At 49.3% G+C, this 23,837-nt stretch overlaps 2 protein-coding genes across 2 annotated transcripts; one reads left to right on the plus strand and one right to left on the minus strand.

Annotated features, from left to right (window-relative positions):
* The first annotated feature begins 4,576 nt into the window (after positions 1 to 4,576).
* GALM (galactose mutarotase) lies at positions 4,577 to 17,946 on the plus strand. Its single transcript, XM_010207107.2, has 8 exons — positions 4,577 to 4,916; positions 5,395 to 5,549; positions 8,250 to 8,456; positions 10,404 to 10,485; positions 13,637 to 13,778; positions 13,871 to 14,045; positions 14,493 to 14,604; positions 17,776 to 17,946. The coding sequence occupies exons 1-7, from the start codon at positions 4,721 to 4,723 to the stop codon at positions 14,568 to 14,570; spliced, it is 1,035 nt and encodes a 344-aa protein (XP_010205409.2). The 5' UTR covers positions 4,577 to 4,720; the 3' UTR covers positions 14,571 to 14,604; positions 17,776 to 17,946.
* On the minus strand, positions 17,495 to 23,773 carry LOC104561433 (serine/arginine-rich splicing factor 7). Its single transcript, XM_061989111.1, has 9 exons — positions 23,699 to 23,773; positions 23,178 to 23,358; positions 22,845 to 23,021; positions 21,874 to 21,948; positions 21,683 to 21,784; positions 21,253 to 21,306; positions 19,703 to 19,747; positions 18,782 to 18,817; positions 17,495 to 17,813 (listed from the first exon to the last, which is right to left on the minus strand). The coding sequence occupies exons 1-9, from the start codon at positions 23,724 to 23,726 to the stop codon at positions 17,759 to 17,761; spliced, it is 753 nt and encodes a 250-aa protein (XP_061845095.1). The 5' UTR covers positions 23,727 to 23,773; the 3' UTR covers positions 17,495 to 17,758.
* Between the last annotated feature and the right edge of the window lie 64 nt (positions 23,774 to 23,837).

Genomic DNA, 23,837 nt, shown 5'->3' on the forward strand with positions numbered 1-23,837 from the left:
TAAAGTGTAGCTCTTGGGTTTTTTTTTTAAGAGCTTTGTAAAACACGCGTAACTGGCTCCTGATAAATGGCTGCCAGAATAACAGCAAGCAATTGTACTGTGCCATGATCTTAAAATAACTTAATCAATGGCTCCGTATGTTTGTCCCTGAAAAGATGAAGCAAAAAAGTGCAGGCTCCATTTTAAGGCTGCAGGCTGGGAAGTATGCAGCAGAGCTGAAGGTACATTCAGTAAACAGATAGTAAAATGGTAGGGGGAATGTCTCCCCTTTTGATCTCTGGACTGCAACCCCCCTGCAGGATTAAGTGCCAGGTCATCCCCTCAGGCTTACACAAAGTTTGTTGGGAAAAGGGGATTTAATTATAGCTGAAACTTGTGATATCTTGCGTGTTTTTCTGTGTCTGTGCAGCAAGCAGCCCAAACACACCCCATCTCTAGCTGCAATGCTGGGTAACATTACTGTTGCTATAAGCAAAGAAACTTCTTGGGCAACAGCAAACTGTAACCATGGGCTATTGCTTAAGTATTACAGCATTTGGAGTGTCTCTATCACCTTCAAATCAACCTGCCACTGGTGTAGTAACAGCTTGGTCATTTTGGGGCTCTGCATGCAAAGCTGTACCACTTCATAGTGCTGAGACAAACACCTGAGGTTTCCCAAAACAAGAGATCTGATCAAAGCAATCTGGCCCAGGAGGACTATCCAAAGCACTGTCCACGAGGCAGATACAGACACATCACCTCTCTCAAGGGTCGTGAGTGGCATTAATGTCACACTCCTGCTCTGCTACACAAGGCAACCCTGCTGAAAACAGAGGTGATGGATCTGGGTAACTCAGAACAGTTGGATTCTAGAAGTGAGCACAACACATCTCTTCACAAACCTGAATTGCCATTTAAGATTTGGGTTTTTTCACCAGCTGAGCCCTAAAGTCTTTCTCTAGGTCCGGAATAAATGGAAAATCCCAGCTAAGTTTAAATTAAAGACCAATTTATGGAAGGAAGTGTAGTGATGTCATCTATTACAGAAGTGCCTTAAGGCCAACAAAAATGGATCTTGTGATAGCAGGTACCACACAACAGACGGTTTTGGTTGACTGTAGCCTTTTAAGCAAGGTTGCTTTATTCTAGAGTGAAGAAAAATGTCTTAAATAAGTGCAAAAATGAAACATCCATAAGAAAATAGCACAAGCATGATGTGTAAAATCTGATGCCTCACTTCTGCCTTGCAAAACAATATCTGCCTCACAGGCACCTGGAATTTCCAAGCTGTTGATCCCAGGAAAATCAATTCTCTGTAATTTTTCTCACAAGAAGTTTCTTTTCTGACAGGAGTTGACAGTGCATTAAATGGCGTCTTGTCAAAAAAACCCACAAGAACCCAAACCAAATGAAACTCTTCTGTTTCACGGTGTGCCTATTTATTAGCTTTCTGGTGGAGGAAAGACAGGACCGTTCACTCACAGGCTGACTTCCCAGTTCACAGCAATCTCTTGGCTGATTTAGAGGAGCTGGGGCCAGGCGTCTTGGCAACATGTAAACCGCTTTCATGCCATGCCTCTGCTGTGCCTGCAGGGTCACTGGCTGTGATAGAGCAGATAAATCTTTGTTCCTCATGAACGTTTGGGGTTTTGGCTTGCAAAAGGCTGCTGCAGTACCTTTTTGGTGAGAACAAGGGAAGATGTGGAGAAGAGAGCTAGTGCACTGACTGGCTACGTGTGCAGAGCCACAAGGCAGAGAAATGAAACCAGAGCCTTGAAGATGTGCAACGAGATTTCTGAACACTCACCAGCTGTGGAAGTACCCTGCTGCCCATGTCAGTCATGTTCAGGGCCAGTACTGCAGTTTTCTTCTGGGAGCAAAGAAGAGAAAAATCCAAGGAGCTTGCATTTGACTTTCAGTGTAAGCAAATCTCAGTGCCACAGTGAGTAAGGCCTGGAACAAATTCTCTTAAAAATGACCAAAAAGAAAATGCAATGTAGTGAGATGCGGAACATGCATCGCTTATAACCTGCCACTTCTCTTTTCTGCCTCCCCCATTCACCAGAGGTAGTCAGGTAGGACACACAGTGGCAAACTATGAGAAATCCTCTAGTTAATGAAGAAGGACCCTTGAAATACCTTGCTCAAATCCCAAAGCTGACATTGGTCCACTGCCCTTATTGTTTCGTGCAAGACAGTGTTATGCAAGCTGGTTTCTTTTCTGGTTTATCTGTCAGCTTGAAAATTGGGCAGATGGTTCATGAACAGATTTGTCTGTGGTATTGCTTCTGCACCTGCACAATCTTAGATGTCACCAGGTCTTGAATGATCTTGCATCTGTGGAGGGATATGAAAAAATGAATGAGTGTGCATGACTATTATATCAAACAAAGAGTTGGATCTGGACCTTCTGTGCTGTGAATCAGAGATGTAAATCAAAATGGCAACTCCTGTTCTGCTAAAAAAAGAAAAAACACCTTAATGAAAACCTATTTTTGCAAAGCAGAAATGCTTCCTATTATATTGAGGGATCCAAGGTGCTAGCTTCTGGAAATGCTTTAAGAGTGAGGGAGCTCTGGCTGCCCAGAGGGGGTATGGAGAGTGCTTCTCTGGAGGTTTTCAAACCCACCTGTACACATTCGTGTGTGACCTGATGGAGGGGAACCTGCTTTAGCAGGGGGTTGGACTGGGTGATCTCCAGAGGTCCCTTCCAACCCCCACCATTTTGTGATTCTATGATTCTATACTGTGCATGTGGAAACACCTTATGAATCAGTTGCAAATGCAGCTGCCCTCTCTTCAACCTACCAGGGTCCTTCCTTGCTCCAAACTTTGTGCTGCTTCCCAGCCTGCTTCAAATGGGAAGTGGTGTTGATGAGCAGTGGAAAAGCATGTTTGCTTGCAATGGTGTTTTCAGATAGAGAGCACAAGTTGTGAAGGTGCAGAAGGAAACAGCCGCTTGTGTTCCGCTGCAAACACGAGGCCATCGTTCACAGAGAAGTACAGGTTTCAAAATCACCTCTGCTCAGCCCCAGCTGGGAGGTTTTGTTTCTGTCTTGGCTTCGAATCTGTAGTTTGTCTTGTCCAAAGGTGATTGCTGTGCTGGAAATGAATATCTAGTAACCACTAGTTGACTGACTCAGGTTTTTTGGTGACAGTTTTTGGTTCTTTGAACAAATTCTGAAAATGAGCCCTCATAAAGATGCAATGATATTAAATCACAGTGAAGTTCTTTTGCTTTGCACTTGACCCTTGCCAAGAGATGTCAAAAATGCGCACACATGTTACTCAAATGTTGCTTGAGTTTTCCTGCAAACTGAAATTGCCTGCAGAGACCTGAGGCAGACAGGAGAAGGTTGTTCAGATGAGGGAGCCCTGGCGTAGGCTGCCCAGGGAAAGTGTGGAGGCTCCTGCTCTGGAGGCTTACAAACACACCTGGAAACATTCCTGTGTGACCTGATGGAGGGGAACCTGTTTAGCAGGGGATTGGGCTGGATGATCTCTGGAGGTCCTTTCTAACCCCTGCCATTCTATGATTCTATGATTCTGCATTTAAAGAAATGATGATTTTTAATGGAGTCTGGTTCAGGGCCAGGTGAATGTGACTTGGACACCTGTCCAGCACATTGAATCATAGAAGGGACCTTTAGAGATCATCTAGTCCAACCCCCCTGCAGAAGCAGGGTCACCTAGATCAGGTCGCATAGGAACATGTCCAGGTGGGTCTTGAAGACCTCCAAGGAAGGAGACTCCACAACCCCTCTGGGCAGCCTGTGCCAGGGCTCCCTCACCTCACAGTGAAATAGTTTTTTCTTATGTTTAAGTGCAACTTTTTGTGTTCCGGTTTCATCCCATCACCCCTTGTCCTGTTGCTAGCTACTATAGAAAAAAGGGATGTCCCACCCTCCTGACACCCACCCTTTAGATATTTATAAATGTTAATAAGATCTCCCCTCAGTCTCCTCTTCTCCAGACTAAACAGCCCCAGTTCCCACAGCCTTTCCTCATATGAAAGATGCTCCAGTCCCCTGATCATCTTGATGGCCCTGCACTGGACTCTCTCCAGCACTTCCCTGTCCCTCTCGAGCTGAGGAGCCCAGAACTGGACACAAGACTCCAGATGAGGCCTCACCAGGGCAGAGTAGAGAGGGAGAAGAATCTCCCAAACATCTCCATGGAAAAAACAAAGCAGGTGCTAGACCTGCTTTGTGCCTCTTGTGGAGGGGCTAAGCGAGGGCATAAACGGAGAAAACAGCATTTTGTCACATCATACTTTGCAAGGACCCTGAAAGCTGTGGCAGTGTGATGAAAGTGGGGGAGAAGAGCTGGTGACACTGATGCTCTGTCCTCCAAAAGCCCAAACACGCAGGGTGGCAGCCCCATTCCCTGGCCCCAGCAGCACCTGCCTGAGCACACACACAACCCTTTCTCCCCTTTCTCAGCATCTTTCCTTCTTTCCTCCACCACCTCCAGCCGACCAGACCCAGAGGGACTTTGCCCTCACGGTGAAAGCCTTTGGCACCTCTCCACGCTCCACCACATCCCTCTGGAGTTGTGCTGCCACTCGCCAGCAGCACGCTGGGGCGACTGACGGGGAGTAGCCAGTGCACGGCATTAACTCCTCCCCACTCTGGAAAGCAATCATGTGATTTTTATGGTTCCTCTGCTCCCGGCCACCATTGCTTCCTCCTGAGTGTCCTTCCCTGACTGCTGCCCGGGAGCCAGGCTTTGGGGAGCAATGACAGAAGTGAAGAGAGAGGTGTTTGGGCAGATGCCGCCGGAGCAAGGAGGAGGAGTGGTGGAAAAGTTCATCTTAAAGTCAGACAGCGTGAAAGTGGAGATCCTGTCCTTCGGGTGCATAATTGCTGCTCTGGAGACGAAAGGCAGGGATGGGCAGTTTTCAGATGTTGTCCTGGGCTTTGACACTTTGGAAGGTGGGTCTAAGTCTGTTTCTTTTTAAAATAATAAATTAAAAATGAAAATCAGGCAATTGAACCAGCATTCCCTGGTTTATTGCCACAGTGCTTGATCTGCTTCTCAGAGTCCCTTCCAAATCGTGGGCTGAATAAATACGACCCCTGCTGCCTGTTCTGTGCTCAGTGGTGGAGGGGGACCAGGGATGCTGGTGGCTCTAGGTTGCAGTGTGCCCCTTAAACGGGGCATCTCTGTGTCACGCTTTGACTGGCAGTGACAGAGGACTTTGCTGCAAATCTGCAAAGAATACATGATCCCATCAGACTGTTTTAATCACAGATGTGCATGACTGGCAAGCTTGGTGTCCTGTGAAACACCAGGACTGCAGTCACCTGTTTAGTACCAGGGGGAAGCAGAGAGAGTCTGTAAGCACACCTGGAGACCACCCAGCCAGTCCCAATCCTTCTGTTTAACCTTATGCTGCTTTTTTTTGTTGAGGTTACACCAGGAAACACCCCTTCTTTGGTGCTGTTGTGGGACGTGTTGCCAACAGGATTGCAAAGGGGAGGTTCACCATGGAGGGGAAGGAGTATCAGCTCTTCATCAACAATGGGCCCAACAGCCTCCACGGAGGAGCCAGGGGATTTGACAAGGTAAAAATCAAGCTGCTGGGTCCCCATGTCCACCAGCACACACAGGCTGTGGTGTTGTGGCAAAAAGATGTGACATCTTTAGTCCTGAGCCTTCAGGGTTTTCTGATGGTTATTGAGTTGAATCAGCACCCAGGAAGTGCTGTGAATGCAGGAATGGGGGGAAGTGAGCTGCTGGGTTGGTGTGTCTTTGCCTGGATGGCTTAACAGAGCACACTTATGTCGTCCTCAGGGGCCATGCAGAGGGTTGCTGTGCTTCCTCTGTGTTACTGCAGCCCTGAGGCCTCTTGAGCCCTCTGACAGGGTTGTCCTGGGGTGAGGTGCTGCTCCCATAGAGCCTGGATTAGGACATGGCAGTGAGGACTCAGCCTTATGCATGATGCAGGCTCCCAAGGAGCCAGCCACGTGGCTCCAGAGTGGGTGCTGTATTCCCAGTGCTCAAAGTTTCCTGGGGAACAGTGATCCAAGCAGACTCATTTGCACTTGTGTTTTAAAAGCTGTTACCTGCCCATAGGTCATGGGTTTGCAAAAAACTGAATATCATTGCTGTTTGCTTTTGACAGCACTCCCAGGTAAGGGGAGAGAAGAGTGGTGCTGCAGGTTCAGTGAGGTTCCTGCATAATCCCCTTAGGTGCCACTTTCATCCCATTGACTGCATACCCTGGGCTCTCACTGACTCACAGCCAGCAGGTGACTAGATCAGGCCTGCAAAATGCCCCAGCAGCACTGTATTCCCTCCCCAGCCCTTCCCCGTGACCTTCAGAGATAAAATAACCTTTCCCTAGCCCCAGGGCACTCAACCCTTCCCATCTTCTCCCAAGAGCTGCTGCTGAAGTCCAGATACAAGTGGTAAGAGCAATGGAGCATCTCCCTTTAAAGCCTTGTTGGTAACCCTGCTGGTTGCACAGCAGGCTCAGAAGTCTGTGCTTTCCTGAAGCCTTGGGCTTTATCAGATCAAATGCATTTGTAACCAGCAAGTAGCTGGCCCACCTTTTCCCTAGAGGAATATGCTGGTGCAGCTGCACTCCTAGGTTAATGTTTATTTCGTGAAAGGGCATCCAGGCTGATGGGGCAAAAGTCATCGTGTCTGGATAAAAGCTCATTTCTGGGCAGTGAGTGGGAACCAGCATGAGACTGAGATCAAATGCTCCTCAGCAGCCTTAGAAAACAAAGGGAGTACAGTGGTGACCTTTCTATTGTACCCCCAAAGAGGACAATTTGGTTTAAAGTTTCTGTATATCTCCTGACCTCCTGTGATCTGGAGCTGAAAACATCCGCTCCTCTGCAGCCAGGGCTTATAGGCTGTCTTGTGCAGATGGGGGACGTGGTCTCTTCCCCCTGCTTGCTGGGGACAAGGCAGTGGCATCTTCCAGCTAGGGCTTCATGTCCTCCAGCATGTTTGGGCACCTGCTTAAGACCCCGCCAGCCAGGTAACAGTCACTGTGCAGAGACTTGTGGTCAGCTGTAGCTGGCTCTTGGCTATGACTATCTTGGCCATTTTGTCAGTTTATTTTAAACCTTGCAGACCTTGGTGCTGTGGTCAGTGTGTGGTCTGATGAGAAGGGAGCTTGCAGCCATGCTTATGTAGCGACACTATCTGATCACCCTGCTAGGGGACTGGGAGACTTTTGAAAATAACCCTTTTATCTTTAAAAAATAGTCACATCTTTCTGCTGACTTTCCTTTATCACCTTTTTCTTCTAAGAACTTAAATAGAAACTCGTATATAAAACCACAGCATCCCACAGCAGTGGGAGCTGCAGTCGAACTGCACTCAGCTGCCTTTCAGCCTGTTTATCACATTTGGCACTCTCACTTCCCCTCTTTGGTGGAAATGTTGGCTTTTGACAAGTGCCCCGAGTTAGTGATCTCTGCACAGGACATGAAAGGGGTGATGTCAGAAGTATTACCTGGCCCCTGCACCTAGATCTGTCCTCTTTGATTAGACAGTAACTGTTACTTAGGTAGATGGAAAGCTTCAGAGACTGGGCACCTTGTCTCTTGTCACACATCCGTCCTGCGAGGGGCTGACTTTTGCTTAGCACCAGTTCCATGATCAAACAGTCTGGTTGAGCAACTAAGTTTACCATGTGCTCGTGAGTGAAGCAGGTTTGGCTCCAAGCAGAGCTCTGGTCTCTGGCAGGGGCAAGAAATGGAGAAGTCCCAGTTTTCTGGATCAACGCTGATGTGTGGATGTACTTGTCAACACATCTGGTAGTATTAACCCAATCCCAGCTCCTAAGCAGGAGCTCCCAGTGAGTACTTACATCGTCCCAGAGCCAGCCCTGGGTTAGCTGAGGGAAGGGCAGCAGCTCATTGAGGAAATCCACAGGAGGGGGGATATGTCCGGCTGCGAGGCAAAAATCTAACGTGTGGACCCTCTTAGGCTGGGACAGAACCCCATCAGAGCAAACTGTCTCATGGGGCTGCTCACTGAAAAAGTGTTTGCTGCTGCTGGCCCTGGCTGACCAAGAGCAGGCTGGTGCTTGTGTTTTCTCCCACTTCCCTTTTTCAACAAGAGGATATTGGGTTTTAGTCTCTCATAGGGAGAAAAAGATTGGGCTTTTGAATGCGTTTTTTTTAATCCTAGGACAAAAGAGATGATTGTGTACTTTTTGTCCCTGGGTTCAAGCCCAGCCTGGGGCAGGAGAGAAGGGCATGGCATTTCCCATGACTGTCCCACCAATGGCACGCTCCTTGCAGGTTCTCTGGAGCCCCCAGGTCCTTCCCAACGGTGTCTGCTTCTTCCGGCTCAGCCCCGACGGTGAGGAAGGTTACCCTGGGGACCTGAAGGTCTGGGTGACCTACACGCTCAGCGGTGGCGAGCTGGCCATCAACTACAGAGCCCAGACCAGCAAGACCACCCCCATCAGCCTGACAAACCACGCATACTTCAACCTTGCAGGGCAGGTAAGCAATGGGGAGATGAACCCCATGGAGAGAGGCACTGTGCAGGGAAAGCCTGGGAATCTAGGGAATGATCCATCAGCTTCCCATGGGATCATTGGGACCAACGTGCAGGTCTGGGGACAGAGAACGCTCCTGGGGACACAGCGATGGGAGTTGTCTCTCTACATTATGGGCTGTGTGCACATAGACCTCCACTGAGGATGAGTTACCCCAGTGCATTGTGAACAGAGACATCCCAATTATGTGTGTAACTGGGGAGTTTCAGCCTCTCCTGGTCCCTTGGTGAGATTGTGAAGGAGGTGCAGAACTAGCATTCCGTAGTGATGGACTGGCCTTTCTTAGCTGTCCTTGATTGGTACTAAACACGAGCCAGCAATGTGCCCTCGTAGCCAAGAAGTCAAATGAAATTCTGGGATGCATCAGCAAGAGTGTGGGCAGCAGGTAGAGGGAGGTTCTGCTCCCTCTCTACTCTGCCCTTGTGAGGCCTCATCTGGAGTCCTGTGTCCAGTTCTGGGCTCCTCAGCTCAAGAGGGACAGGGAACTGCTGGAGAGAGTCCAGCGCAGGGCCACCAAGATGATCAGGGGACTGGAGCATCTTCCTTATGAGGAAAGGCTGTGGGACCTGGAGCTGTTAAGCCTGGAGAAAACTGAGGGGGGATCTCATTAACACAAGTATTTGAAAGGTGTACGTCATGGGAATGGGGCAACACTTTTTCTATAGTGTCCAGTGATAGGACAAGGGGTAATAGGATGAAGCTGGAACACAAAAAGTTCTACTTCAACTTAAGGAAAAACTTATTTGCGGTGAGGCTGAGGGAGCCCTGCCACAGGCTGCCCAGGGTGAGTGAGAAGTGTCCTTCTCTGGAGGCATTCAAATCTCACCTGGACACATTCCTGTGTGACCTGATCCAGGTGGTCCTGCTTGAGCAAGGGGATTGGACTAAATCTTTAGAGGTCCCTTCCAACCCCTACCATTCCATGATTTTGTAATTCTGTGCTTCTGGGACAGTGTACTGAACCCTTGCATGGATAGTGCAGCTGAGATCAAGGTCTGTAGTGCCAGCCAGAGTCAGCACAGCACCAAAATACTGAGGTCAGATTGGAGAGGAACGTTACGGAAAGGGATGTAAGGCACTGAAGGTTGCAGAGCAGGACTGTAGCAGGATGCAGAGAGCTCCCACAAACCAATCCAGGGTCCTGCCAACTAGATGGGCACTGTATTGTATATCACCATGTTTATAGCTCATCTTGAAGGAAAAGGATCTGTTAAATAAAATGTTTCTGGGCAGAGCAAGAGGATGGGACAGTGCAGTCACACTTGTATGTGAGACCAAGACCCTCAAAAGTGTTAGTGAGGGACATCCCAGCCCCTCCATGCAGTTAGTCTGCTCAGGCTGCTGCTCAAATCATGGCTGTGCAGTTGTTGGTTTACCATTCGTATGTCCTCCTGGGGCTATGGTAATACCAACACCTACAGTGTGCAGCTCAGGCACGTTTCTAGAGGAATGAGAGACCTTTGGGCATGAAATTGCTGCTTAGATTAGACAGCACATGCAGGCTTAGCTCCACTCCCAGCCCATCAGGCTGCCTGCCAACATCCCTGGGGCTGCGGGAGAGGAAGAGGAGCACAACCCTGTCTGATGCTTAAGAGAAGCCAGGAGCATGGATTGTGTTTCCCCACTCTTTCCTCTTTTGCCAGGCTCTGTGCTCAGCAGCCAGCATATTTTGGCTAGTTGGTCTGCAGGGTGGCAGTGCTTGCTGAGGTGCAGGTTCAGGCAGATAATTTCAGCCCTGCAGGATTTACGGCCCTCATGTCCTGTGGGAGATTGTTCCTCCAAGGCACTACCAGCTCAGCTGTAACACCACTGTGGGCAGTCAGTTCCCTACAGCTGCTCGAGCAGTGGAGGGGCCATTGCAGGAACACCAATGGCTGCCATTCTCCTGCAGGGCTCACGGGATATCTACGACCACGAGATTTCGATTGAAGCAGATTCCTACTTGCCTGTGGACGACACCAAGATCCCCACGGGTAGGTGGTGTGATGCCCAAGGTGGGGGAGATGGTAGTACAGAGGAGTGTTTGTGGGTGTGGGGGAACAGCACTGCCTGCCTGGCAAAGGGGGGACACTCTGGGACTCCTGGCTCATGGGTACAGTTCCACAGCACCTGGGCAGAGTGGGCAGAGCCTGGTAACAGGGACTATAACCAGCACCAAGCCTGGAGAGCTGGTGGACCCGAGTCTGTCCGGTGGGTGCAGGCAGGAGCAAGAGCCAGAAGCAAGTGAATGTGAGGCTGCAACATGTGTCTAAGGGGCCCATCCAAGAGAGAAGCTCTGTACACAGGATCCAGGCCTGTCCCTCCAGACCTGTTTGTCCGGCATTTCTCTGCAACACGGTTCCCAGAGCCAGTAGGACCACTAGGCACACCAGGATGTGGTCAGCCTCCCAGATCTGGAGGGCAGCTCTCAGGCCCAGCACTGAGATCTAGAGCTGCAGGGAAGGATCCCTGGTACCCAGGAGCCCAGCATCATCCTTCCCTGCAAGGGCTGAGCCATCAGGCCCCTCATTGGGATGGGACAGCTGGGAGGCTGAAGACACAAACCCAGCACTTTTGCATATTCAGTGTCCTGCATGGATAAAACAGGAAAGTCAGACGAAGAAAGCAGCATGAAAACAAGCTAAGCAGGTTATTTAAACAGAGGTGGCATTGCTGCTGTCTCCAGCCTCAGCACAGAGCAGCAACCTGGCAGCCTCTTGCACCTGGTCTTGATTTAGGGGTTAAAAAGGAAAAAAACAGGGCTTTTGAGTTGTCTTTTATATGTTGTTGTCCCCCACCACTACCACTCTGTTCCTTCCTTTAAACAATCGAGCTGCTAAATTAGATAACCTGATCAAGCTGGGACGGGGAACACGTTTCCTTTACTTGCAGGAGAGGCAGCATCAAACACACACACTTGGTGCCACTGCTGACAAGGAGGCACCTTGCTCTGGGGGGCTTCACCCCAGCCCTCCCACTGGGCTGGCCCAGCACCCACTTCTCACTTGGCACAGGTGACTGCGCTGGGTGCCGGCAACGGTCGGGCTAATTGCAAAATGAATCCAGCACCTGGTTTTGTTGGGTTTGAGAATGAAAAGCACTGTTAAAAAAAAAACCAAGAAAAAGAGCCACTTTTGGCTTAGTTTTTGAAAAAAGCAAAAGATTTGCCCCTAAATAATGGCTTTTCATTCAGCCTGACTGGTTTAGAGGAACGGAAGCCATGGGAGTGCAGATGCTGAGCTGTGGCAGGCGAGGGTGCCGGGCTGGGGGTTGCTGGAGGACACAGCAGTGATGGGAGCACCAAGAAGCCAGTTTGAGGCATAAATGCTACGAGGGCTGCACTCCTGCATGCAGTTAACATCAGCAGAAGAGAAACTGAATGTGGTGTGACATATGTGCCCCAGGGCTGTGGGAGCCTGCGGAGCAGGAGCAGTTTCTGGTAAGCGTAGGCTGTGCTGGAAATGGCAGGGCTCATTTTCCCAGTGCTCTTGCAGGCTGCTTTGCTGATTGCACCATCTAACTTCAGGAGGGAGAGGAAGAGAGGCTTGAAAACGCCAAAAAAGAGAGAAGAAAACAAGCAAGTTTTTTAGCTCAGATACCTGCTAAAACCCAGAGTTAACATCTGTGTTGATGAACACAAACCGCTGTGCATGCATGGGCTTGCACCCGAGGAGTGGGTCTCCCTGACTGGGTGGTTTTTGCTCAGCTTAAGGCCATACCAAACCCACTGCCCTGCTTCCCCCAACTGCTTTGACCATGGAGCTGTGACTGGCTTGCAGCCTCTTGCTTTTTGTAGTTCACTTGTGGTGTTTTGGGTAAATGTAGCTTTGGAAGCTGATAAAATTGTGTATAGTCTTAGCCATGGGGTGAAATTGAGATCTGTGCAACTAGTAAAGACAGAGCCCTTGTGTGCAGTGGCTGCTGTGTGTTACCTAAGTGCCTAAATCAGAACGGTTTGGTTTTTCTTTTTAAGGTGTTTTTCCACCCCGCAGCTGAATTCAACAAATGCGCTCCTTTTAGATAGGATCAGAAGCCACAGAAATGTGCTGCTTGTCAGGTGGAGACTGATGCTTCTGAAGGTTTGCAGGGAGGAACGGGTGCAGAACCACAGCTGAGGGCACACAGCTGCGAGGAGCAGAGCACAGCACGTGGGGCTGGCACGAGCACCAAAACCTCTCCCTTTAGAGAGGGGTTGGAAAGTGTGACTTTAGGGAAAATTCCCTTCCCTTCCCTCTCTTACCTCCTCCATGCAAACCCCCTTGCCTTTGGGTTGGGATGGCTGTGTTCTGCACTGTGTTTAGGATGTTTCAGGGTTGTTCCCACTGGAACAGCTTTGTTACAGGATGCTGCATCTCCACATCAGACCTTAAAAATTAAGACGCGAGGGAAAATGCTAGTTTTATGGCCTTAAACCTTTTTTTCCCTTAAACAAAGCCTTGAGGCAGAAGGGAACTGGTCTCAGTATACAACCCATGTTCACCATCCCATCAAGTGGGCCACCTTTGTGGCCATCTTGTGGATTTTTGTTCAGAGATCTGGGAGGAACCATTGACTTATGTATTTAGAAAGATATATCATACATATATACATGTTGTGCATATATGAATAGCTAATGATTTGAGGTGGTTATATTAATTAGCTTGCACAGCTAGGTACACAAGCCCTCTCCTCTTTTTTTTCTGGCTTTGCTTTGTCCTATCTGAGCACAGCCGTGACCCTGGAGACAGGGTGGTGGTGTGCCAGCCCCAGTCACAGTGGCCACAAGGCAAGCTGGCTCAAAGCAGGACACCGCAATGAGACAAGGATCACAAAGGGCTTTGGCCCCTCAGCTCACTACAATGTGTGAGTTCAAGTTCCACTGAAACACAAGGAGAAACTTCTTTGGTGTAGAGGTGAGGGAGCCCTGGCACAAGCTGCACAGGGAGGGTGTGGAGGCTCCTGCTCTGGAGGTTTCCAAACCCAACTGGACACGTTCCTGTGTGACCTGATGGAGGGGAACCTGCTTTAGCAGGGGGTTGGGCTGGATGATCTCTGGAGGTCCTTTCCAGCCCCTGCCATTCTGAGATGCTGTGATTCTGTGATCTCAGGCCTGTGCAGGGGCCAGCACTGTGTGTGTTGGCTGACACTGCTCTTGTCCTGGCCCAGGGGAGGTGGCTGCTGTGCAGGGCACCGGTTTCGATCTCCGGCAGCCTGTGGAGCTGGGGAAGCACTTGCAGAAGTTTCGCCTGGACGGCTTTGACCACAACTTCTGCCTGCAGCAGGCACGGGCTCGACGCCTCGTGGCCAGGTGAGCTGGGACCTGGGCAGGATCCCTCCCCCCTGGAGCCATGGGGCACCTGTTTGGGCAGCTCCATGGCATCCTCACTGGCACCTCCCCAGGGCTCGCCACCCACCCACCGGCAGGGCCATGGAGGTTCACACCACTCAGCCTGGCATCCAGTTTTACACTGGGAACAACCTGGACGGCTCCCTGAAGGGCAAAGGTGCTGTCGTGTACCCCAAGCACTCAGCTTTCTGCCTGGAAACTCAGAGCTGGCCCGATGCTGTCAATAAGGTAAACTGTTCCTCCACCCCTGGGAGCTACTCAGGCCCTGTGGCATGGGACCATACCGCCTCCCCACCATTTCTCTGGGGTATTAAATGCATGAACACAGTCCATTTGGTGAGGGGACACGTTGTAGCTGCTAAAACTGAGGCAGACACAGCTCAAAGTGTCCTGCAGCATTAGGCAGGGCTCAGCCAGTGCAGCAGGGTCTACGGGGCAGACGGGTCTTCCTGAGGGCACAGGGTGTACAGCAGAAGACCCCATGTCCTCTCCATTGGGCCTGAATTCAACCAGGGGAAGGACTCACCCACTCAGCTAGCCAGCAAGTAAGGGGCTGTTAAACACTGAGGCTGGAAATGCCACAGGAAGGCCAAGGGGATGCGGCCGTGCCGTCATCACCCTCCCTGGTCCCAAAGTGTGTGCTCAGGTCACTGACATGCTCCTGCCTCTCTCCAGCCCCACTTCCCCAACACCCTGCTCCATCCAGGTGAGGAATACAACCACACCACATGGCTCGTGTTCAACACAGCGTGAGGAACAGGGATGCAGCCTCCTACCACTGTGTGGGGTAAGTGCCTCTGGCACATTAGCCAGAAATCTGCCAATCTTTCCAGCTAGTCTGAGTGATGCATCCCATGTGGGAACTTTTTCCCTCCTCTGTGGTTTTCACATGTGGTTTCTGCTGGCTTTAAACTCCTTTCACCATCTCTGCTGCTATCTGATCGGTGCAAAGGTCCCACCCTCTGTCCAGCCTCACCCCAGGCATTAGGTTTTGTTTCACGGTAAAAAAAGCACTGGAAACACCTTGTTTAGGGACATGGCACCTCACAGCACAAACTACAGCAGGGAAATATGTGGCAGTATTCATGTGGAGTGTGTGGGAAGGCTGAGGAACTTGTGGCTGTTCATTACATCAGCATCGTGCTCTGAGCTGCACTGGCTGCAGCTCCCTCCTGGCCACTGACCTGTCCCACGTCAGATCATAGTGTCAGCTCATGGAAGGGTGCCCCTGGGCAGCCTAGCAGCAACATTGCACGGCAATGCTCACACAGAGTAGCTTTGCAGGGGATTATCCCAGGTAGCTGCCCTAGCTCCTCTGGCTTAACTCCCCTTTTTGAAGCCAACATCAGTAGCTGCACAAGAACATCTGTGCTGTGCCTTGGCTGCTGAAGGGAAGTGGGTACATCCATCTGCAATCCTGAATATACAACTGCAGGAGGAAAACCATCAGTGTTGGGTTTCCATGTGAAACATCCTAAAAACTCCTTAACAGGGCCCTGTCTGACGAAAACTTCCATGTTTCCGAGACTTGGTAAAACATTGTCACAAGCTGGGGGACGGCAGTGCACAGGGGTAGCCAGCCTTTGGGCCAGGCATTGCAGCCTGACCCCCACCTTCTCCTGCCATACTGCTGCCACATCAACTCCAGCTCCCACTGGCAGGTTGTGGCCAGGGCCAGCAGCACTCCAGCCTTCCTCCTCAGCTGCAGACCTGTGGGAATGGGCTTGTCCCCCATGGAAGTGCCTGTCCCTTGGGCTCAACTGATGTGGCAGACACATCATGGTCAAGTTCCACCAGTCTGGCCCCCAAAACAGGCACCTTGTGGCTCTCCTGTGATGCCTCAACTACAGAGAGGGTGCTAGATTGGCCACTGCTCCCTCCCTGCACCTCCAGTGCTGGCTTTTCTGGTGGCCACAGCCACGGGCAGAGCCATGGCCCTGGTACAGCCCTGCCTCCTTGCTCAGGCTGTCACTGGTATGCCTGGGTTTAGAGGAACCCCAGTCTCTTACAGAGAACCCAGGCTCCTCTGTTCCATCTTCCACAGTGTCTCTGGGTACTGAAAAACAGGTACCAACAGCTGTCGTGTTAGTCTGCAGGTTTATTGTGGAGTAGGTTTGCCTTAGAGTACAGAAGAGACAACAAGCTGATCAGATTCCGGAGCGGTGGTGTCCGTGTGCCTCTCCCCAGGGCAGCCTCCAGCGAGGCAGGACACTCACAGCCAGCACACATTCCAAACACAAGTCACAGGCTTTGGGCATTGCTGCTAAATCACCACAGGGCAACATTTGTGTCACCCTCCCCCTGTATTCCCATGACAGCAACGGTGGAATTGAAGGGAATTGGGAGACAAAACACTGACCTCCATTGCTGAGCACCACGGGGGTGTCTGGGCAGACAGGACTGGGCATAGAAGCCAGACAGCACTGCACAACGACAGGATGTTCAGCATCTGGACTATTTACTCACACACTGAAAAAGCTCCATCAAGTCACTGCTAACAGGAAACCGGGTTTGTTTCTGAAAGATCATGGGTTACCCAGGCTGTCACCCAGGCTCATCTTGTGATTTCACATTGAAGATGCTCTGTTGTAGTTCACAGTGGAAGGAAAATGCTGTGACAGATTTCATAAGAAGCCCCAACAGGCCTCACTTCCCATTTCAGTCCTTCTCCACTGCCACAACTGGCCTTTGCTTCTGCTAAGTATTATCCCACCACAGTTTGTAAAACAGTTTGCCTGTTTCACCCTCTGCCTACCAATCTTTGTTCACTCTTGTTTCCTGCCTTTTGCTGTCATCTGTGTCAACAAAGTGCCTCATCATGCAATTCTTGACGACAGAATAAGGACAAACACAGAGTTCGACGTACCTATACACAAATAATTAATCCTGCAGGTGTGTCTCTGCTGTAAGAAATTAGCTTAATTCAACCAAAATCATCTCCAGGATCTGGGGCTGCTTTAAAATGGTCTCAATTTCCATGAAGCAGGTTAGAATTCCTGAGGTCAGCTGTGAGAATCTTTCGCTTTAAGGAGGAAAGTTTGAGTGAGCTGCAGAAAGACTAATAGCAGCTTTCTTTTGCCTCTCAAACACGTTTTCCTGAGGGCCCTCAGAAAGTAGGTCAGAAGACAGTGCGCCTTCCCTTCAAAAAAGGAAAACGTGCCTTGAGTCATTTTAAGAAGGTTTTTTTATATTAACAGCCTGAAGAACTAAAAAAACTGCAACAAGTGAAAGTAGCAATCGTCAAGTTAATGATTTCTGTTAGGTTTAGAGGTTTCTGCAGATGCTGTTCGTTCAAAAGATGTCTGTGCTTTGAATAAAACCTCCTCCTTAAAATTTTTGGGCATCTGGTATCACAACTCATCAAGCACCAGAGTTAAGCCTTCTAGAACAACTGGAGCAGGGGGAAAAAGGAATGCCTGCCACATAGCAGAAAGGCAGAAAAGAGGGCACATGCAAATTTGTAGCCACCTGCAGACAGAGATGGATTTTAAACTCCATTTTAGAGAAAGCAGAAACGGATCCTTTCACTGTTCAACAAATCAACGTGAGAAGTGACTTAGTTTGAGAAGACACTGATATTAGTCGTTCCCGCTTGAGACATTTGTCATCCACGTTACATGGCACACAGCTCAAATTACCCAAACGTTAACAGAAGCAGCAGGGTTACTACACAGAAGTTTTAGTTAAAAATACACATTTTATTTCAATGTGCCAATAAAAAAGTCCCACATGAGAGTCCCACTCACAGGAAGTTAATTCTTACAATAAAAAGAGACCTGTGCTAGTCTATTGGTACGACTAACTCAGAAGACCCAGATCATGCCAAATTTTCAGTTGATATACTCTTCTATCTACATTCTTACATTTACAAAGACACCACAAAATCCCTTATAATAATGTAAGCAAAATAACTTTCTTCCTAAAAGATTAACGTCATAACTTTAATCCATTCTTTCAGGACTTGCACTTCTTTGAGGGCTTCCTGATGGTGAACGACTGAAAGGAAAAGAAGCCACAGTTAACATTTCAGCACGCAGCTGGGATTCACAAAGACAGGGAAAAGCAACGGGAAGAGACCTAAACTACTCCAGCACTCTTTATAATAAACCAACCAAGCACTACTGACAAAGCTCAGGGCTTGATGATTTGATGTCAGAGATCACAGAATGCCAAAGGTTGGAAGGGACCTCGAAAGATCATCTGGTCCAACTGCCCTGCCAGAGCAGGATCACCTAGAGCAGGTCATAATGCTTTTTAATTTTCTTTACTTCTGTAGTTTTGCATTTCTCTACTGTTACTTTTTTAACACAGTTTGTAATTGATCACTGCAGTCATCTGAAGGGCTTCTTCACCCTTCTTCACTGCTCCGACACGGCAGCGTGACAAAACCTATGATGGCGATCGCTCTGCATTTGTGTTTATTAGAGTCCTTTGTGATTGTTTGTGAGGTTACACTACACCCACCAACATTTTTAAATGAAGCAAACCTAAGTGGAGAAAGTCCTCCTAAGTATGTAAAAAATAAACCCAAAACAACTTGCAGGGTAGGAAGATCACCAAGGCAAAGGTGATTCCATTGCTGACTGCTCTGGTAGATTGCACCACTCTCTCTTCCTCCGCTTTACTGTTACTGGGACTCAAAGCTGATGTCCACAGTTACTCTGTGCTTTAAGCTCACCACTAGCCAACTCTCTGTGCAATAAAACTGTGACTGAAAGGAACCCAGGAGCAGGCAAAAGCATGAGGAAGCACTGCTACATAAGCAGCATCCTGAGGAGTTATCATCACAGCTACATATTACCACATATAAAACCAGAATCACAACATTATTTCTGTCCAAGAGATCTTGGCAAAATACCTTTCCAGTATTTTCCTACAAGCAGTAAACTCCTCAGCAGAGATCACTGCAGCTACCACAATGCCAGCTCTGTGAGATTATGTTATTAGTAAGGAGATCAACATACCTTCTCTTTGGAGATGGTGAGCGGGACTTGGACCGACTGCCAAAACACAACATCAACAATGCAGCTTAAAGGTCAGACACAACTATTCTATTCAAGAAATAAGCATCTTAGACAGCAATGGAATGATTATGGGAATCTACCCAGAAGGCTCTTTAAAAATTAAACCCAAGTTCTCAAATCAACTTTGATTCTCCATTTGTTTAGCGTGAAAACAGGAAGACAGGGTGTGGTATTGAGGTGAGGCTTTGAGAACAGGAATATCAGCACAGATTCCTGTTGTTCTGTCACCATTACTGAAGCTGAAGCTTTTTGTCACAGAATCATAGAATGGTAGGGTTGGAAGGGACCTTTAGAGATCATCTAGTCCAACCCCCCTGCAGAAGCAGGGTCACCTAGATCAGGTCACATAGGAACATGTCCAGGCAGGTCTTGAAGACCTCCAAGGAAGGAGACTCCACAACCCCTCTGGGCAGCCTGTGCCAGGGCTCCCTCACCTCAACAGGGAAATAGCTTTTTCTTATGTTTAAGTGGAACTTTTTGTGTTCCAGCTTCATCCCATTACCCCTTGTCCTGTTGCTAGTTACTATAGAAAAAAGGGATGTCCCAACCTTCTGACACCCACCCTTTAGATATCTGTAAATGTTAAGATCCTCCCTCAGTCTTTTCTTTTCTAGACTAAACAGCCCAATACAACAGAACTGAGCACAAAGACACCCCCTCAAAACTGGTACTATGTTGGAAACTGCAGAGCTAATAAAAACAGAGAGATGGGTAAGGAACATATTCCAAACCACTGCAGAGGAAATGCAAACAGATTAGCACCCACGTTTGGGGGACTTCTTTTCTCAAGGACCAGGTAATCATGTAAACCTAGCAGTGAGTTCTGGGTAACGAGTGCAGGCTTCATCTCTGCATGCTTACCTCTTGGCTGGCGAGCCAGACTTTGATCTGCCATGAGACCTAGACCTACAAGAAAAAAAAAAGCACAGCTCAGCAGGGCAGCTGTTAGCATGCCATGTTCTCACATCTAAGGGCACAAGAGTCGCACTATGTGTCTAAGCACCATCACATTGAATGTTCAGAATCCTGCAGTTTCAGGGCTTCTGCCAAGTTTCAGAAGAAAGCTTTTTAAATCGATGGTGCACATGTTGCTCTGTGCTTTGGCCTTGGGCTGATGACTGGAGTTTGCTGATGCAGGTGGCACTTCATCTTACACGTGTACTTGCTCAAAATATTTATAGAATGATAGAATTATTTTGGTTGGAAAAGACCTTTTAAGATGATCAAGTCCAACCCCTCCCCTCACACTGCCAAGCCCACCACTAAGCCACGTTCCTCAGCACCTCAGCTACACGGCTTTGCGGTATCTCCAGGGATGGGGACTCCACCACCTCCCTGGGCAGCCTGGGACAGGGGCTGACAGCCCTCTCAGGGAAAAAGTTCTTTCTAATCTCCAAGCCAAACCTCCCCTGGTGCAACCTGATGTCATTCCATCTTGTTCCCTCACTCGTTACTTGGGAGAAGACTCTTCATTCCCTAAAAACTCCTGTCACTGCTTGCTGTTCCACACAGAAAATGCCACCACCACCACCTTTCGGCACATCTCCCATCTTCAGCTGTAAGCTTTTCCACTTAGTCCCTTCAGCTACAGCCTCCCTGCAGTTTTTTGTGTTCTTCGTAATTGTTCTTCAAGAACAATTATGTTCTTGATTTCAAAGAACAGCCATCAAATCAGAATAGCAGGCTTGGGAGTGGGCAGGACAAGAGCAGTACCATCTCCTTCAGAGCAGAACTTCAGTTTACTCTTCTCCTCCAGCAGTGGGCTAAGGACATTTGATTAACTTACGTCAGCCACACTGGCTGGACAAGGCTGCCCAAAGCACAAGCTGCATGGAAGGATTGAACTACAGCTTCAAGGAATGACATCCTGTGTTCCTTTAAAGTTAGACCATCACTCTTACAGCATATTTGTTGATATAAATGATATAATACTGTCAGGTGTATATCTCAAATGGAATGTGGCTCCTGCAGACTGGCACTTTGTTAATCAGCAGAGCTGGAAACACCTCGAACACTCAGGGCACTAGGGAGCTTTTATCAACTTGCCTGGCTATATATTCTGCTTTAACACACTACTGGAAGGGCATCCTCATTTCTCTGACAAATAACATCTTGTGTGTGCTACACAAAGGAAAGGTTTTTCAGGTTATTCTGAATGTTTGCTATGTCAGGTGTGAATGCAACCTGACCAGAACAGTACTGGTGATGATGACTGGGACCTGGGTATCAGTGACATGTCAAAGAATAAAAAGAGAAAGAAGGATCTTCCATATTGCTTTTTAAAACTACAGACCTTTACATTAGGGGAGAGAAAATACAGCTTCTTCTAAAAATGACAACAGCTGCTAGAAAGTCTAAACAGGCTCTGAAGCGACCTTTACTAAGTCTCCACAGTACAGAAGACAGCTTACCTGCTTCGGGGCCATGTCACAGACCTGGATCTAGATCTGGATCTTGATCTAGATCTGAAATTAAAACAAACACAAAATAAAACAAAATCAAAGAAGTCAACTCAACCTGAAGCGATGACAATTACAGCACTACTTAGGTTGATGCCTACACATTGAACTTAACGTCTAATGAACTTAATCCATCGTTAGACACTTTAGGCATCCAACTTCCATCATGGGATTCGCAGCTGTGTAAGGTGTCAAAACTAATAGCAGCACCATGCCTCTAAATTCAACTAGTTGCCAGAAACCTTCTGAATGAAGCAGCTGAAGCCTGATTTCTAAGCTCAACACCTTTTGACATCTGCTGATACCTTTTGGAATCACTTTAACTAAAACAAAAAGCAAACCACCAAAAGCATAAAACCTATTGAACATTACTACCCGTTACCTTGATCTCTTCAAGGAACCCGATCGGGACCGTCGAGGAGACACGGACCTAGACCTACGAGGAGAAACAGACCGGGACCTACGATAGGAAGCTGACCTGGACCTGCAACAGAGGAGTTGAAGACAAAGAGTTAAATGTGTAGATTACTTTTCTAAGCAAAAGAAGTAAATGAAAGAGGAGCTTCAGCCTACCTCCTACCGCGGCTGCGACTGCGTGACCGAGAATACCTCCTTCCGCGGGACCTCGAGCGGGAGCGGGACCGGGACCTGGGTTTAGGTTAGAGAAAAGAGGTATCAGGAAACGGCTGCAGCACCCGCTGCACGTGAGGCCCTGCTGAAGTCAAAACTGATTTCAGACAACTAAAGAACTAGCATCTGTCAGTTGGAAAAAAAAAATCTCTGGGCCTACTTGTCTTGAGCATTTTTACTACCTAGAAAAATGTTAAAAGCTGAATTACATTGCAGAATTACATTAGAATAGAAAACACTGTAATGCGTATTTAAAATAAACCTTGCAAGTTTGCAGGTCGACCCTCTTTGGCCCAAGGTCTAGCAGATCTAGACGATCTAGAAGTATCTATAGCCGATCGCTGCATCTAGGTGTTCTCTTCAATCTAACGACGATCAAACTGACAGCCCAAAGAGCCACAGGGTGAGGCTTGATTGACGCAAGAAGAATTGTCTAGCGGGGAATGTGGTCAATCTGGTGTTCCTCTTTCTAAAACCGGAGGGGGGCCCCAATTGAAAGCCAAATTTACTGTTTACGGCGGTCACCGTCTCAAATTTTCTGCCCTTAAAGAATAAGGTGAAGCTACGTGTAGATGGCTCGAGGGGATCTGGCCTCTTATGCTGATCACCTCAAGGTCTAGGAGGATCTTAAGTGTCGGATTTGCAAGGCGCCTCAGCATGAAATCTTAAGGCTCGTGACATTCTGAATCAAGGCGACTGACTCAAACGAAGAAACCTGAAAGGTTTTGACCAGGTTGATTATTAAGATAGTAACATTTGATAGAAATAGCAACAAATTGTAATATAAACCTATACATTTATTCTAGCGTTAAAAGTTTAAAAGAAAAACTGGCGTAACATTGTGTTCTTTGCTAACAAGAGCTACACACAAGCGAACTGGCAAAGCCACCCAGCCGCCCCAGCCCCGCACGTACCTGCTCCTCCTTCGGCGACTATAGCGGTGACAATCATAAGCATAGTGGCCTTTCTCACCACACTCGTAGCATCTGTCATTGGGGTCGAAGGGGCGCCGGGCAGGAGGCCTGTCGTAGCGGGACCGACGAGGCATCCCTGTGGACACTTCCACTCGAACCCTGGAGCCACATATTACCCTGCAACAAGGCTCTAAGTTAATCTTTACTGTTTAAGGCAGAAATGCAAAGACGAGAAAAACTGAAGGGAAAAAAAAAAAACACCAAAACGATTCTCCCTCTGGTATTAAAACCGCCTGCAGCTGCCGCCCAGATCTGAAATGCACACGCACGTACTTCCCATCGAGCCCGCGGACAGCATCTTCGGCATCCCTCGGGTCTTCGAACTCCACGAAGGCGAACCCCGGCGGGTTCCTCGCGATCCAGACGGTTCTCAGCGGCCCGTAGTAGCTGAAGGCTCTCTCCAGCTCGCCTTTGCCCGCGCCCGTGCCCAGGTTGCCCACGTACACCTTGGTCTCTGCCGGGAGGGAGCGGAGCGGCCGTCAGCAGCGCGGGACCCCGCGCCCCGCCCCCCCCCGCGCGCCGCCATCTTGTTCTGCGCGTCCCGCTCCCGCCTTCCCTGCGAGCCGCGGCACGCGCACGCCACCCCCCGCTCCCCCATCCTCCCCCGCCACGGCCGCTGACGCAAAATGGCGGCGGCGACAACGGCGGCAACGGCCACCTCGCCTTCCTTCCCTTTGGCCGAGAGCCGGCCGGCCGCGCGCCGCGCTCAATCGGCCCATTCCGCAACGCCTCCCCCTCGCCCTCCGTCCCGCGCAGCCGCCCTCTGCCGCCGCCGCCGCGGCGGGGGGACTCACCGCCTCCATAGCGGCCGTAGCGCGACATCCCAACGGCTCCAACGGCTGCCCCGCCGCGCGCACGCGCCGCCGCCCGCGCCCGCCCGCCCCTCCCCACGCCCCCGGCGGCGCGGCGCCGCGCATGCGCGACGGGCGGGCG

Source organism: Colius striatus, chromosome 2, assembly GCF_028858725.1.
Source record: "Colius striatus isolate bColStr4 chromosome 2, bColStr4.1.hap1, whole genome shotgun sequence".
Taxonomy (NCBI): Eukaryota; Metazoa; Chordata; class Aves; order Coliiformes; family Coliidae; genus Colius; species Colius striatus.

Bases quoted from the DNA above. Each gene is read 5' to 3' on its own strand.
- GALM (XM_010207107.2), top strand. From the start codon at position 4,721: ATGACAGAAGTGAAGAGAGAGGTGTTTGGGCAGATGCCGCCGGAGCAA. The intron at 4,917-5,394 runs GTGGGTCTAAGT...TTTTTTGTTGAG, and splicing joins GGGCTTTGACACTTTGGAAG to GTTACACCAGGAAACACCCC. The intron at 5,550-8,249 runs GTAAAAATCAAG...CGCTCCTTGCAG, and splicing joins GAGCCAGGGGATTTGACAAG to GTTCTCTGGAGCCCCCAGGT.
- LOC104561433 (XM_061989111.1), bottom strand. From the start codon at position 23,726: ATGTCGCGCTACGGCCGCTATGGAGGCG. The intron at 21,307-21,682 runs GTAACGGGTAGT...TTTTAATTTCAG, and splicing joins GGTTCCTTGAAGAGATCAAG to ATCTAGATCAAGATCCAGAT. The intron at 19,748-21,252 runs GTAAGCTGTCTT...TTTTTCTTGTAG, and splicing joins GTGACATGGCCCCGAAGCAG to GTCTAGGTCTCATGGCAGAT.